General features: G+C 34.8%; 1 protein-coding gene across 9 annotated transcripts in view; it reads left to right on the top strand.

Annotated features, from left to right (window-relative positions):
- TMEM135 (transmembrane protein 135) overlaps positions 1-15,049 on the top strand; it is a 362,190-nt gene that overhangs the window by 47,953 nt on the left and 299,188 nt on the right. For all 9 annotated transcript variants that reach the window (XR_006207971.1, XM_042957322.1, XM_007079000.3 and 6 more), the window contains exon 4: positions 389-422. Coding sequence is in view for 8 of the 9 variants with exons in the window: in XM_042957322.1 (XP_042813256.1) it covers positions 389-422 (34 nt within the window). In the remaining variant the exon portion in view is untranslated. The remainder of the gene's footprint in view (positions 1-388; positions 423-15,049) is intronic.

Genomic DNA, 15,049 nt, shown 5'->3' with positions numbered 1-15,049 from the left:
CTATTAATATAAGGAAATAGTAATTTTTTTAAGTTAGAGATATAATTGACACAACATTATATTATTTTCAAATGTACCATGTAATCATTCAATATTGGTATATATTGTGAAATGATCCCTATGGTAAATCTTGTTAATTACAAGGCAATAGTAATTTTAAATAATTTTAATTAATGACCACTAAATAGAATGTTTAATGACCACTGAACAGAATGACTTGTAGAATCTATTTAGATCCAATTGTTAGGGTACAGAAAACTTAGTTCAGTATAATCTACTTTTTTCTCAACTCCTGATCATCGTTTTGATTTCTAAAAAAATGATAACGTGATTATTAAGTTAATTTGATACTTCATCTCACTTTGTATCTTTTTAAAATTATTTGCAGGAGAGGGCTGCTCACTATTTATATGGCCAATTTGGTAAGTAATTCCTTTCTTTTTGTTGTTGTTGCTTTTAAAGTTTCATTGTGCTTTTTTATTTCTCTTTTTAAAATCAAGTTACATTTAAAAAATGGGAAGGAAAGCTACTTAAATTTCAGAATATTTTCTGTCTCAGTTTTAAAGCATAGTCTTAAATGTTTAAAAAAGCCTTGATGCTACCCAATTTATTCCTGTCATACATGACTTAATTTCATTTATTTCAGGAGGAGAGTGATTCACTGCCCTGTGTCCTTCATGGCTGTTTTTTTTCTTTAAGCTTAGATCTTTATCTTTGATAGGATATATATTTCTGTGTATCTCTTTCTCTGTATCTTTGATTTAATTTCATACTCTGCTTCTGTTGCCATTTCTTACAGAAAAATGATTTAAAGATGAGCTTTTGTGATGTCATTATTCTTGGACGTCAGGACAGCATTGGTTCTATCTCTAAAGTCTGAGTATATTTAATAACATAATTAGCTAGGCTTCTTAATCTGTAAGTCTACAGGAATGAAATTAATGTTGTTTAGTCTGTTATTCTTTATGGTAAATATACAGTCAAGATTATATAATTTTCATTGCCAAGTTCATGATTTAGAATGTATTTATATTGAAATCTTCTAAAGTTGTTTAATAGAATTGGTAGTCAACATTGAAAACTACAACTAAAAAATTATTTATTTATCTGAAGATAGGTTGTTGAATTCTCTAATGAGGGAATATAATTCAGAGTTACATTTATCAATTCTTTTCAGCTGTAAATTTTTTATTATAAATTAGTAATATTTAATTTTTGCTTTGTACTTAGCATATGTCACTTACTGTGCTATATGCTGGTAGACAGGATGGAGATAGTCTTTACACTTAATGGAGTTTGCTGTCTAGTAAAGGAGTCACAGTAAAAATAACAATGTTTGAAAAGGACTAGAATATAAATTATAGTATGCTATGAGAACCATAATAGTAGCACCAAATTATTCTGGGTGCTGCTCTTCTTTCTTATTTTTTAAAAAACTTAAAAATACTTCCCCTGCATACTAGGGTGGGTTTGAATTTTAATGCGTTTTTTTTCTTTAAACGTGCACATACTTTTCTATACTGCCACATGGTGTGTATACTTCAATACCCAAATGCTATCTGTATTTAATTTTTTGTAATGTTTATTTATTTTTGAGAGAGAGAGATAGAGACAGACAGAACGCAAGCAGGGGAGGGGCAGAGAGAGAGGGAGACACAGAATCTGAAGCAGGCTCCAGGCTCCGAGCTGTCAGCACAGAGCCCGATGTGGGGCTCAAACTCACTGATGGTGAGATCATGATCTGAGCCGAAGTCGGACACTTAAGCGACTGAGCCATCCAGGCACTCCAAATACTATCTGTATTTATATACTTGTCTTTAAATTCTAAGTAAAATTTTACAAACTTTTTTTTGGTGTGGTGTGGTGTGTGTGTGTGTGTGTGTGTGTTTTGCCTCATTTAGATTGTTAATTTCTGGAGAGATGATCTTTGATTTTGGTTGATATAATCAGTGCTAGAGATTGGTCTTTAAATACTGTAGTTTTGGGGAATAAGCCTTTTATTTGAATGAATCATACAGAAATTCATATGCAGGTGTAAGAAATGGTGGAGAGATCTCATATTCATTCTACTCAGTTTCCCCAGTAGTAATATCTTCCAAAACCAAAGTAGTATCAAAATTATGATATTTATATTGATATTTAAAGGAATTTTCCTTTCGACAAGGATCAAAAGTTAATTTTGATCCTTTATTAAGGACATTTTTTTATCATTAACCACAAAATTTTAATGAGACCAAAGCCTTTTTTTATACCTCAATTTTTTTTAATGCCTCGATTTTGACTATGTTTAAAGGAAAGTAAATTTGTATATAATATATTCTTAGTACTAATGATAATCTAATAAGTTTAATTCTTCTCTTTATCTAAATAGAGCCTTTTGTTTATACAGTTACTATACAACTATTTCTGTAATAAGAGAGTGGCTGGTGCAGAATAGGTAAAGATTTAAATATTTTCAGAGACTGAATTTATCCTTAAGAAGTAACTTTGTTCTATAATTTGATTGTTGCTTCCTAGACTAAGTTGAAATTGTTGGCATATAATATCAAGAGCAATATTTCTAAATGTTAGGAGGTTTTATTTTAAAATTATTTACTGTATTTTGTATGTATTTCTGATTTGGAAAGTATCAAAAAGCATAAAAAAGAAAGTAAAAAATCATCTGTAATTTTACCATGTAGTAATTTTAGTATTTATTTTTTATTCCTTTCCTTCTCCTCCAATGTACATACATAAGTACACAAATATAGATGCATAGATTTCCAGTACATTTGGAAATGTGGATGGTGTTATGGTTGTTGCAGTGACTGGGGGATGTTGCAAGCATTTAATGATGAAGCCAGGGATGCTAAACACCCTGCAGTAAAGGGCAGTTCTGCATTATGAAGAACATCCCATCTCAAATGTCAGCTGCACTCCTGAGTGGGTACATATTATATATCCTTTTTAAACAATCAGGGACATATGTTTTGTGACATCTTTTGTTTCTGTGCTATCTAGCTTTTATTGCTCACGATATTAAGTAATCTTTTTTTGGAGGGTGTACTCCTACCTTTTCATTTCTTGTTATATCTTCATTACAGTGGGTTGGTTTTATACATAAACACATATACATAGACCCCCTCAAAATGTTGGGAGACAATGAAATAATAACTATTTGGCTAATAATAATATCATCTTGTTAGTTTTGGTTGTGATAGTTACCCATTCCTTGGTTACTTTGATCAGAAAATTTCAAAGGCATTGACATGCCTTTGAATGAGTACAAGATAGAAGAATATGTAGATTTGTCTTCATATTGTCTTTATTTATTGTCTTGTCTTTTTTTTTATTAGTAAATATTTATTGTATGCACAGTACTTTGCTAGGTATTGGGACACAAATATAACCTATCATTCTGTCCTTGAAATTGATTTAGTTGAGGGTACAAGGTATACCTGGATCAATACCTAGGTGATTGATAGGCCAAGAGAGTGCATTCATGTCAAATATGTGATAAGATAATAAAGTCCTTAGAACTTTAGAAAAGGAAGTTAGCTTTGGGCTAGGGCAATCACAAAGTTTTATGAATTACATGGAACTTGAACCTTGAGGAAAGGAGGGGACTTGGAGGCAGCTTCATCTTAGAAACATGTCATTGGTAACCATAAAACAAAATCCTTCCCTTTCCAAGGATTGCTAAGTTGGGGTCAAGGTTTACAAAAAAAGAAAAAGATAAGAAACATTCAGTATCTACCATGTTAGACACTGTGAGTGAAACTGTAGTCATTAAACAAGGTTGGGTCACCTGGGTGCCTCAGTCGTGTCTAACTCTTGATTTTGGCTCACGTCATGATCTCATGGTTCATGAGATTGAGCCCCATGGCAAGTTCTGTGCTGACAATGCGGGGCCTGCTGGGGATTCTCTCTCTCTTTCTCTCTCTCTGCCCCATATAGTTCTGTTTCTGGGGGATCTTCTACTTAAGAAGAAAGAAATATATAAGAGGAAAGAAATACATAAACCAATGGAGATAAACCTCATCTCTGTTTTTTAGTATTGACAGTTGTCTCAGAACAGAAAACAGTATAGTGTTTGTACCATGCAATTGTGAGGATACAGTTTGCTAACTGTGTTTTTGCTAGTGTTGTAGGAAACAGGTGAAGAGCTATATACTCTAAATAAAGGACACATCTATTACTGCTTCTGTTATTATGAAAAGATTTTTTCTGGTCTCCTATAGTTACTTTTATTACCCATGATATCTGTAAGTAAGCCCTGGTAAGTCTCTGTTATTAGATCAGTGGTTTATAGCCTTAATGATTAGCAGTTTCAATAATTACAAACTTAAGGCAGTTGAATTCATATCCATCTGAAAGTGTGTTTTGTTTATGTGTTTGTTAGCTTATTTTGAAAGGAAAGGGGTACAATTTTTAAAATAGTATAGTTTTTTTAGATTTTTAGAATTCATGGAGGATTAGTTGTTAAAGGAAAAAATGTACGAAAGGTATAGACAAGTATGAAATAAAGAATTAAATGTTTTCTCTTGCTTCTGCCCAAGATATGGCTATAAAATTATGGAAATGTTTTGTTGGGACTAATATGTTAGAACCAGTTACCCACACAAACACCAGCTGCCAGGATTCAACTTTGCCACAGTATAATTTAAGAGTACACATAAAAGTTTGCATTGATATGATTTCCCTTTATTGTGTTGGTTGTGACAATGACAGGATCCCAGGCTTTCAAAATTCATCGTATACTGCTAACAGTTATTTAAAATGCGGTGTTAGGTGAAGTTCATTTATTTTTTAGTTTAATTATAATTTAGGACATTTAAAAATCTCTCTAGGGTGCCAGGGTGGCTCAGTCGGTTAAGTATCTGACTTCGGCTCATGTCATGATCTTACAGTTCGTGAGTTCAAGCCCCATGTCAGGCTCTGTGCTGACAGCTTGGAGCCTGGAGCCTGCTTTGGATTCTGTGTCTCCCTCTCTCTCTGCCCCTCCCCTGCTCATGCTCTGTCTCTCTCACTCTCAAAAAAATGAATAAATGTTAAAAAAAAAACTTGAAAAAAACCTCTCTGTATAGACCCTTTATAAAACTTTTCTCTGCAGTTTCATTTATGCCACTACGCATTCAACAAGGGGTGCATTTTAAAACTGGAAAATGTATCTAGTAGGCCTGCTTCTAGCATTTGCTTTTTAATTTTAAACACACACAGTGTCTTTGAATAAAACATCTGTCTTTGATTTTTCAAACATAAGGTTTGAAAATGTTGATTCATATGTTTTCTTGTAAGGCCACTTCAGTGAAATTAGATTCAGCAGGTATTTATTATATGTCAGTACTGTGCTAGGCACATGAGGATACGAAAGAAATACAAAATGGATTATAAATTAGTTGGAGAAATTTGACAGATGAACTTGAAAGAAATAAACTGAAAGTATTAAATTCACAAAAACAATTCTAAACACGCTTTTTCCAGTTACTCCCCCAGGCCTTCCCTCTGCAGCATATGACATCTACTGTCCATCTAGCTGCTCAGGCCAGAAACTTAGGAGTCTTAACTCTTTTCTTCTCTTTATACTCTTAGTTCAGTCCATTAGGAAATCTTATTCTACTTCTAAAATATATTCTGGGGGTTATAGTGACTTGCCACCTCTGTGGTTCTCACCATAGTTTGAGCTCTAAATCTCTTGCCTGAGCTACATTAATAGCCTAATAACTGATTTACATCTTCCCACCCTTGTCTTCCTGAATGTAGTCTGTCTTCCACATAAGCAGTCAGAGTCATTGGAAATACAAATTACAGCATGTCAGTCTTCTGCTTAAAACTCAGAAAAACCTTCCCTTCCACTGTACACCAAATGAAATCTAAATGCCTTACTGTGGCTTACAAGGCTCTGACTTCATCTACTTTTTCTTCTCATTCTTTGCACTTGCTTTCTTTCTGTCCGTTGAACACTTTAACACTTTCTGTCTCTTGAACACTTTTACAGCCTTAGCATTTGCTTTTCTTTGTGCTTGGAAATCTGTTTCCCTAGATTTCTTGGCTAGCCTCTCCTCCTTGTGTAGTTGGCCCATTGTCACCTTCTGAGAGAGCTCTTTCTTACTATCATAGTTAAACAACTTCCCCTCACCTCTCTACTCTCTAACTGGTAATCCTACCTTTTTTCATGGCATTTGTAAGTACTGAATTTTTTATTTGTTTGTTGTCTTATTTCCCTCACTGTGTGTAAGCTGCTTAAGGGCAAGGGACTCTTGCTTGCTCCCTGACATATCTCTAGTACCTAAAAATACTGCTTAGCATATAGTATATGCTCAATAAATAATTATTGAATGAAAGTCGACTGGGAGCAGATACTACTTAAAATGGCAAAAATGAGAGAGAATGATCTCTATTCTTATTTCACCCCTTTCAATACCCATAAGTCTTAAGTCCTTTAAGCCAACCAAATGACCTTGTTTTCCCACGAGTAAGTGGATCTGTCCTCGGTTGAGTTCCTGAACTTGTAGATCCGTTTTTGGAAGCCTTCTTAGAAGTACCAGAATTAGTGGTGATACTGCTTTTTAGGTTCTTAACTCTGACTCAGTCAAATTGAGGAATGTATTGCTGGTACCCAGTATAACAATAGACAATGTTGAGCTCTTACCTTCATTAGTAGGAGGTGAGATACTTTGTTATTTGAGGATAATAGGTTCCTTACGTTTGCCATGGCTTTCTTGGTCAGAAAGGCAGAATAGAGAGGAATTTTCCTAGAGACTGTGAGCATGTAAAGGGAAATTATTGGGATGCTTGGGTGGCTCAGTTGGTTAAGCATCTTCGGCTCAGGTCATGATCTCATGGTTCATGAGTTTGAGCCCCACACCGGGCTATCTGTTGTCAGCACAGAGCCCACTTTGGATCCTCTGCCCCCTTCTTTCTCTGCCCCTCCCCTGCTCACTCTCTCTCTCAAAAATAAATCAACTTAAAAAAATTAAAAAAGGGGAATTGTTAGAGACTCTTATTTTCTTTTACTGGATAATTTAAAACTGTGTTTTTGAGATATTTCCTTATTGTTGTAAGTATTTACTTTGAACTTCACAACATATTTTCAAGACCTGTGTGTGTTATGTACTTCCAATGCATTGCTTCTAACTGCTGTATAAAGTGCCAGAATATTCATCCTCATGTATGCTCTATAATAGTTATTTTAAGGTAGAAATCATATATCATAAAATTTACCCCTTTAAAGTTTACAATCCATTGGTTTTTAGTATATTCACAAAATTGTGCATCTGTCACCACTGTCTAATTTTAGACTATTTCATCCACTACATTTTATTTGTTCATTCTTCCAGCAATGGATATACAAATTGCTTCCAATTCAGCATCACCATGTGGTAATGAACATCTTTGTACATGACTGTTTTGTGAATTTTTCTGGGTGTGTGTGAATAAAATTTAAGGAGGTGAATTTTTAGATCATGTGCTTTCTGGTAAAGGTCAGGATGGTTTGGAATGTGAGTCAGACCATTATTCTGGAGTTCATTTGGAGGTAGAATTATTGTTATTTTAGGAGAGAAATTTGTGCTTCTTTGTCTTGTGTTTCTATTTGAATAATTGATTACTCATCTTAGAGATTTCAGGCTTGGAGGTTGAACTTTGAAACTATTAGGTACTCTGCTATACATGGTTTGGAGTAGTAGTGCAAGGTCAGTTAGACTACAGGGAAAGAGAGTGTAATTTCTCTTTGGGTATAGCTTGTATTCATAACTAGTCTTTATCACATACCTTTGTTTTCTATTTGCTTGGTAAAGATAATGTAAAATACATATTGGGAAATTGCAAGAGACAAATGTAAAAGAAAATCAATAAAAATAAGTAAATAAATCTAAAAGAAGCAGATATGAAGAAACAGTTTTACAAAGAAATATAAATAAAAGAGACAAAGGAAAGTAATATATAAGAAAGGAAAATGTAAAATACAATAACAACCTATGTAATAAGCATTTGGCTTTCATTGACACCTGAAGGGGGGTGTAGCACTTCTTTACTTCTGGGTGGGCATGGTCTCTGCTGACACCCCTAGTTGGGGGTAGGGGAGCAGAGGCCTAGTTATCAGCTGGTGGGGCTGAAAGTCTCAGCTCTGTACTTGATATTCTCTGACTCTTCCTCATTGGAGGCCTTGTTATAGCTTTGTGAGGGTGGTCATTTGGTCATTGATGGTGGATATTGGGCCACAGGTTTGTGTGTATGTGTGTGTGTGTGTGTGTGTGTGTGTGTGTGTGTGTGTGTGTGGTGTTTGACTTGAGTAGAGTGGTTATTGTCTAAAAGTTTGTGTTTTCATAGACTGCCCTTTTCTTGGTCCTTTAGCAAGACAGAGCAGGTTTTTGTCTGTGCTTATTAGCATTTACAGCTTACCAGGCTTCTTCAGCTCTAACAGTGGGATAGATAAGGCAAAAAGAAAATGTAGGTACTCACCACCATGTCATTCTTTGGATTGTAAGATCTCTAGATGGTCTGCTCTCTTCTTTTCAATTTTCAGTCTTTAATGTTTGCTTTATATCCAGTGTCCAGTGTTTTTAGTTCTAATTAGTGGGAGGAATAAGGAAAATGTATATAACTGACATTCCCAGAAGTAGAAGTCCTTCTTTATATATATGTACATATATATATACACACATATATGTATACATATGTATATATACATATACACATATATATGTACATATATATGTGTATACATATATATGTGTATATATATGTACATATATATATATGTACATATATATATGTGTGTACATATATATATGTGTATATATATGTACATATATATATATTCTTCATATATATGTTCAACATTTTTTAAAATGTTTATTTATTTTTGAGAGAGACAGAGACAGAATGTGAGTGGGTTAGGGGCAGAGAGAGAGGGAGATACAGAATCCGAAGCAGGCTCCAGGCTCTGAGCTGTCAGCACAGAGCCTGATGTGGGGCTTGAACTCATGAGCTGTGAGATCATGAGCCGAAGTCAGATGCTCAACCGACTGAGCTACCCAGGTGCCCCATATGTGTGTGTGTGTGTGTGTGTGTGCGTGTGTGTGTGTGTATATATATTTGGTAGTCAGAAATAAACACTTATGAAAAACAAGTTACCAAGATCAAGATCTGGCAGAAACAATTAACAACAAAACAGACCTGCAGAGACTACGTGTGTTGGGATTATCTGAAAATGTTTTTTTTTTTTTTTTAATGTTTCTTTATTTTTGGGACAGAGAGAGACAGAGCATGAACGGGGGAGGGGCAGAGAGAGAGGAAGACACAGAATCAGAAGCAGGCTCCAGGCTCTGAGCCATCAGCCCAGAGCCTGACGCGGGGCTCGAACTCACGGACCGCGAGATCTTGACCTGAGCTGAAGTCGGACGCTTAACGCCCGTATCTGAAAATGTTTTAAAACTAGTGTGTTTACTATGTTTAAAATAAAAGATGACTTCTGATGCAGGCTCAATTGGAGTAACAGGGAACAGATTTACCCTTCTGACTGAAACAACAAAAAACAGACAAAATAAAAGAAACAACAGTTCTCAAGACATTGTATATGAAGCAGTGAAGAACAGTGATCCCTGAAAGATTGGAAACTAGTGAGGTGAGTCCTGTGGTTGCTTTGACTTACTACCTGGAGAGCATTTCTAGGTCATGGAGAAGGGATGTAAAACTGAGGCAGAGCCTATTTCTATCTCGGGAGTTGACAAGACATAGCTTGGAGTCCAAGGAAACAAGCTGGCTAGAGTTTGCATGGAGGAGAGGAGAGAGGTAGCTCCAGAAATGTGCAGAGGATCCCAATGAATAGTTAGGTGAGTTCTGATTTGTGCATGCATGTGAGGAATCTACTGAGATTGGGAAAGGAACCAGCGAAACCCATTAGAGGCAAAAAAAAAAAAAAAAAAAAAAAAAAAAAAAATCCTCTGAGATCATGCAGGGCTAGGAATAGTTAACGTTCCCACCATTGAGAGTAGAAAATTTCATAATTTGCAAGGTATTGGGAAGAGTCAGAAGCATTAGAAGTCTTTAGAAGCATTAAAATTTTTTTACCTCAGAGTGTGGCAAAATTAGTCCTAGACTAAAAACTGCTCTGGCCCCAACTAAAAACAACAACAACAACAACAACAACAACAACAACAACAACAACAACAAACAGCAAGACATGAAAGGATCTATTTCCAAATAACTGCATCCCCAAATATAAAGAAAACTGTGGGAAAACAAAAATATACAACATTCAACAAGGTAAAAATCACAATGTCTGGCATACAATGAAAAATTGTCAGGCATGAAAAGAATTAGGACCAATAATGATGATAAAAATCAATCATTTGAAACGAACTCAGAAGTGATACCTGTGATAGAATTAGTAGACAAGGATCTCAAAGCAGTACTTATTATTGTATTCCATGTACTCAAGAAGTTAGGGGAAATACTGAACATGTTAAGCAGAGATATGGAAGATATATAAAAAAAAAAAAGACCCAAATTAAACTTCTAGAGATGAAAGCTATAAGATCTGAAATGAAAAATACACAGAGTAGGTTTAATGGCATATTGGACTTTGCAGAAAATATTAGCGAACCTGAAGGTGTAGCAATAGAAACTATCCAAAATGAAACACCAGGAGAAAATAAAAAACATGAACAGAATATTAGTGATCTAATAGGACAACTTGAATTTGCCCAATATGCATACATTTGGAGTCTCTGAAAGAGAGGGGGAGGGAGGGTCAGTAAAGGCATTTGGAGAAACGTGATGAAAACTTAACTGTCATATCCAAGAAGCTTAATGGACCTCAAGCACTCTGGGAACATGAAGGAGATGAATCATATCGTAGTCGATTAACCCAGTGATAAAGAAAAAAATCTTGAAAGCATCCAGAGAACAGAGAACCTTTTATACAGAGGAATGAAGATCATGGCAGCAAATCTCTCATTGGGAATAATACAGACCAGAAGACAGTTAAGCAGTATCTTTAAAGAACTGAAGAAAAGGAACTGTCAACCTAGAGTTGTATACCTAGAAACATATTTTTAAAAGATAAAGATAAAATAAAAATAAAAAATAAAAAAGAATTCATTACCAGCAGACCTGTAGTTAGGAAATGTTGAAGCTTATCAGGAAGTAGTCAGGAAAATGATAGCAGTTGGAAATCTGAGTCTATGCAAAGAAATTAGGATCACTGGAAATGGTTAGCTACGTGGGTAAATATGAAGGATACTTTGTGTGTGTGTATCACACACACACACATATATATCCCTTTAAAAAGTATAATTGTAAAAATAATAGCAATGTAGTTTATGAGGATTATAGCATATGTAAAGTAAGGCATAGCAACGATAGTAAAAAGTTCAAGAGGGAAGAATGGGAGTGTGATGCAAGATTTTCATGCTGTATGGGACATTGTATAATATCACTTGAGGGTAGACTGTCATACTTTTAAGGTGCATATTATAAATCTTAAGTCAACCCAGCTAAATTATTGTAAAAGTAAAAGGACACATATATTAAAAGTAAACTAAAATGGGTTTCAAAAGAAGCCATTTTAAAAATAAAGGGATAGACATATTTAAAGTAAACTAAAACAGGTTAAAAAAATAAAGTAGAAGGTGAGAAAAGATATATCATGCTCACTTGAAGCAGACATAAGCTGGAGTGGATATATTAACATTAGACATAGTAGATTTCTGAGCAAAGCATATGACCAGAGAAACAGAAGATTATTTAATAACAGTAAAGGGGTAATTGAATTAAAAGTATATAATAGTCCTAAATAAGAGTGCTAATAAGAGAGCTTCGAAATAAGTAAAGCAAAAACTGATGGAACTGCAATGACAAGCACATTCACATCTATACTTAGAGATTACAACATTATTCTCTCAATAACTGATAGTGTCAAAAGAAAATCATTAAGGATATAGAAGCCTTAAATAACATCAACTACCTTGGTATAGTTGACATTTATAGAATTTTCTACCCAACAACAGAATGAACATTGTTTCTTCCTTCCTTCCTTCCTTCCTTCCTTCCTTCCTTCCTTCCTTCCTTCCTTCCTTCCTTCCTTCCTTCCTTCCTTCCTTCCCTCCTTCCCTCCCTCCCTCCCTCCCTTTCTTTCCTTCTGTCCTTTTTCTTTCTTTCTTTAGCCCATCCCCCCGACCGAACACTCCACCAGCAACCCTTAGTTTGTTCTCTATTTAGGAGTCTTATGGTTTGCCTCCTTCTCTGTTTTTAACTTATTTTTGCTTCCTTTCCCTACATTCATCTGTTTGGCTTCTTAAATTCCACATATGGCTGAAGTCATGATATTTGTCTTTGGCTGACTGACTTATTTCACTTAAGATAATACACTCTAGTTCCATCCATGTTGTTGCAAATGGCAAGATTTCATTCTTTTTGATTGCCAAGTAATATTCCATTGCACGTATATACCACATCTTCTTTATCATCTGTTGATGGACATTTGGGCTCTTTCCATACTTTGGCTACTGTCGATAGTGCTGTTATAAACATTGGGGTGCATGCACCCCTTCAAAGCAGCACTCCTGTGTTCTTTGGATACATACCTAGTAGTGCAATTGCTGGGTCATAGGGTAGTTCTATTTTTAATTTTTTGAGGAACCTCCATACTGTTTTCCAGAGTGGTTGCACCAGTATGCATTCCTACCAGCAGTGCAAAAGAGATCCTCTTTCTCTGCAACCTTGAAAACATCTGTTGTTGACTGAGTCGTTCATTTTAGCCATTCTGACTGGTGTGAGATGGTATCTCATTGTGGTTTTGATTTGTATTTTCCTGATGATGAGTGATGTTGAGCATTTTTTCAAGTGTCTGTTAGCCATCTAGATGTCTTATTTGGAAAAGTATTCATGTCTTTTGCCCATTTATTCACTGGATTATATGTTTTTCAGGTATTGAGTTTGATAAGTTCTTTATAGACTGTGGGTACTAACCCTTTATCTGATACATCATTTGCAAATATCTTCTCTCATAGAATGCACATTATTTTCAAGTGCCATTAAGATTGACCATATTTTGGACTATAAGGCAAGTCTCAAGGGATTCAAGTCCTACAATTTGTTGTTTTGCCAAATTGTCATTAAACTTGAAGTGAGTAAAAGATACTGGAAAACCCCTAAATATTTGGAAAGAAACATACTTCAGAAGATATCATGAGAGACACTAGAAAGTATTTTGATCTGAATGAAAAAGCAAACACAACATATCAAAATTTGTGGTATATACTTACTGCCTATTTAGAGGGAAATTTATAGCACTAAATGCCTGTTTAAAAAAAGAAGAAAGGGCTTGGGGTGCCTGTGTGGCTCAGTCAGTTGGGCATGGGACTCTTGATTTCGGCTCAGGTCATGATCTCAGGGTAAGTGGGATCGAGCCCTGCATGGGGCTCCATGCTGGGTATGGAGCCTGCTTAAGACTCTCTCTCCCCATCTCCCTCTGCTCCTCTCCTACCTATGTGCACATATGTGTGTGTATACTTTCTCTCAAAAGAAAAAAAAATGAAACAGAAGAAAGGTCTTAAATCAGTGACTTAGTTTCTACCTTAAAAAACTAGATAAAGAAGAGCAGTTAAACCTAAAGAGAGCAGAAGTAAGGAAATAATAAATATTAGTGTGGAAATAAATGAAATAGTAAACTATGAAAACCAGAGAAAAAAATAAATATACCCAAAGCCAGTTCTTTGAAAAAATGAATAAAATTGATGGCTTTCTAGCCAGACTGATCAGGAAAAGATGAGAGAAGATACAAATTACCAATATCAGGAATGAGAGAAGTGATATCCGTATACAGTATATAGGTATTAAGAGTATACTAATATTTGATATTTTGAACAAGTTTAAGTCTGTATATTTGACAATTTAGATGAAATGGTTTCATTTCTTGAAAGATACCACCAGAATTCACTCAAGAAGAAATAGATAACATGATCATTCTTGTATTTATTAAGGAAATTGGATTTGTAGTTAAAAACATTTTTCCAAAGAAAATACCAAGCCTTAGTGGTTTTACTGGTGAGGTCTACTAAATATTTAAAGAAGAAGTAATACCAGTTCTACTCAGACTATATCAGAAAGTTGAAAAGAAGTGATCACTTTCATAATCAGTGAGGCCAGCATATTTTATTTTAGTTGAAGTATAGTTGACATAGAATATCAAATTACAGCACAGCAATTCAACAATTACTATATACATGATGAAATGCTTACCATGGCAAGTGTATTACAATTTTATTGACTATATTCCCCATGCTGTTCTTTTCATCTCTGTGACTTACTTATCTTATAATTGGAATTCTGTAACTCTTAATTCTTTACCCATTTTGCCTGTCTTCATCTTCCCCTTCCCTTTGGCAGCCAGTTTGTTCTCTATATTTATGAGTCTGTTTCTCTCTCTCTCTTTTTTTCTTTTTTGTTTTTGAGAGTCCACATATAAGTATAATTATATGGTATTTGTCTTTTTCTGTCTGGGTATTTCATTTAACATAATACTCTCTAGGTTCATCCATATTGTCATGAATGGCAAGATTTTATTTTATTTTTTTTATGGCTGAGTAATATTCCATTGTGTATATATACCACATCTTCTTTATCCATTTATCTATCAGTGGCTATTTTAGTTGCTTCCATATCATGGATATTTTAAATAACTTTGCAGTAGACATAGAAGTGATGTATCTTTTCACATTAGTATTTTCATTTTCTTCACGGAAATACCCAGAAGTGGAATTGCTGTATAATATGGTATGTATGTTTCTTGCAGAACCTCCATACTATTTTTCAGGGTGGTTGCATTAATTTACATTCTTTCCAACTAGGCCAGGCTTTCCTTTTCTCCACATCTTTGTCAACACTTGTTATTTTTTGTTTTTTTAATATGAGCCATTCTGACTAGTATGAGGTGAGCTCTCATTGTGGTTGTGATTTGCATTTCTCTAGTGATTAGTGATGTTGGCCATCTGTGTGTGTTCTTTAGAGAAGACAGGTCCTCTGCACATTTTTTAAAAGTTTAAAAAAAAATATTTATTTATTT

This window comes from Panthera tigris, chromosome D1, assembly GCF_018350195.1.
Source record: "Panthera tigris isolate Pti1 chromosome D1, P.tigris_Pti1_mat1.1, whole genome shotgun sequence".
NCBI classification, from domain to species: Eukaryota; Metazoa; Chordata; class Mammalia; order Carnivora; family Felidae; genus Panthera; species Panthera tigris.
Note: the sequence above shows the minus strand (reverse complement) of the source record. Positions and strands in the feature narration are given on the sequence as shown.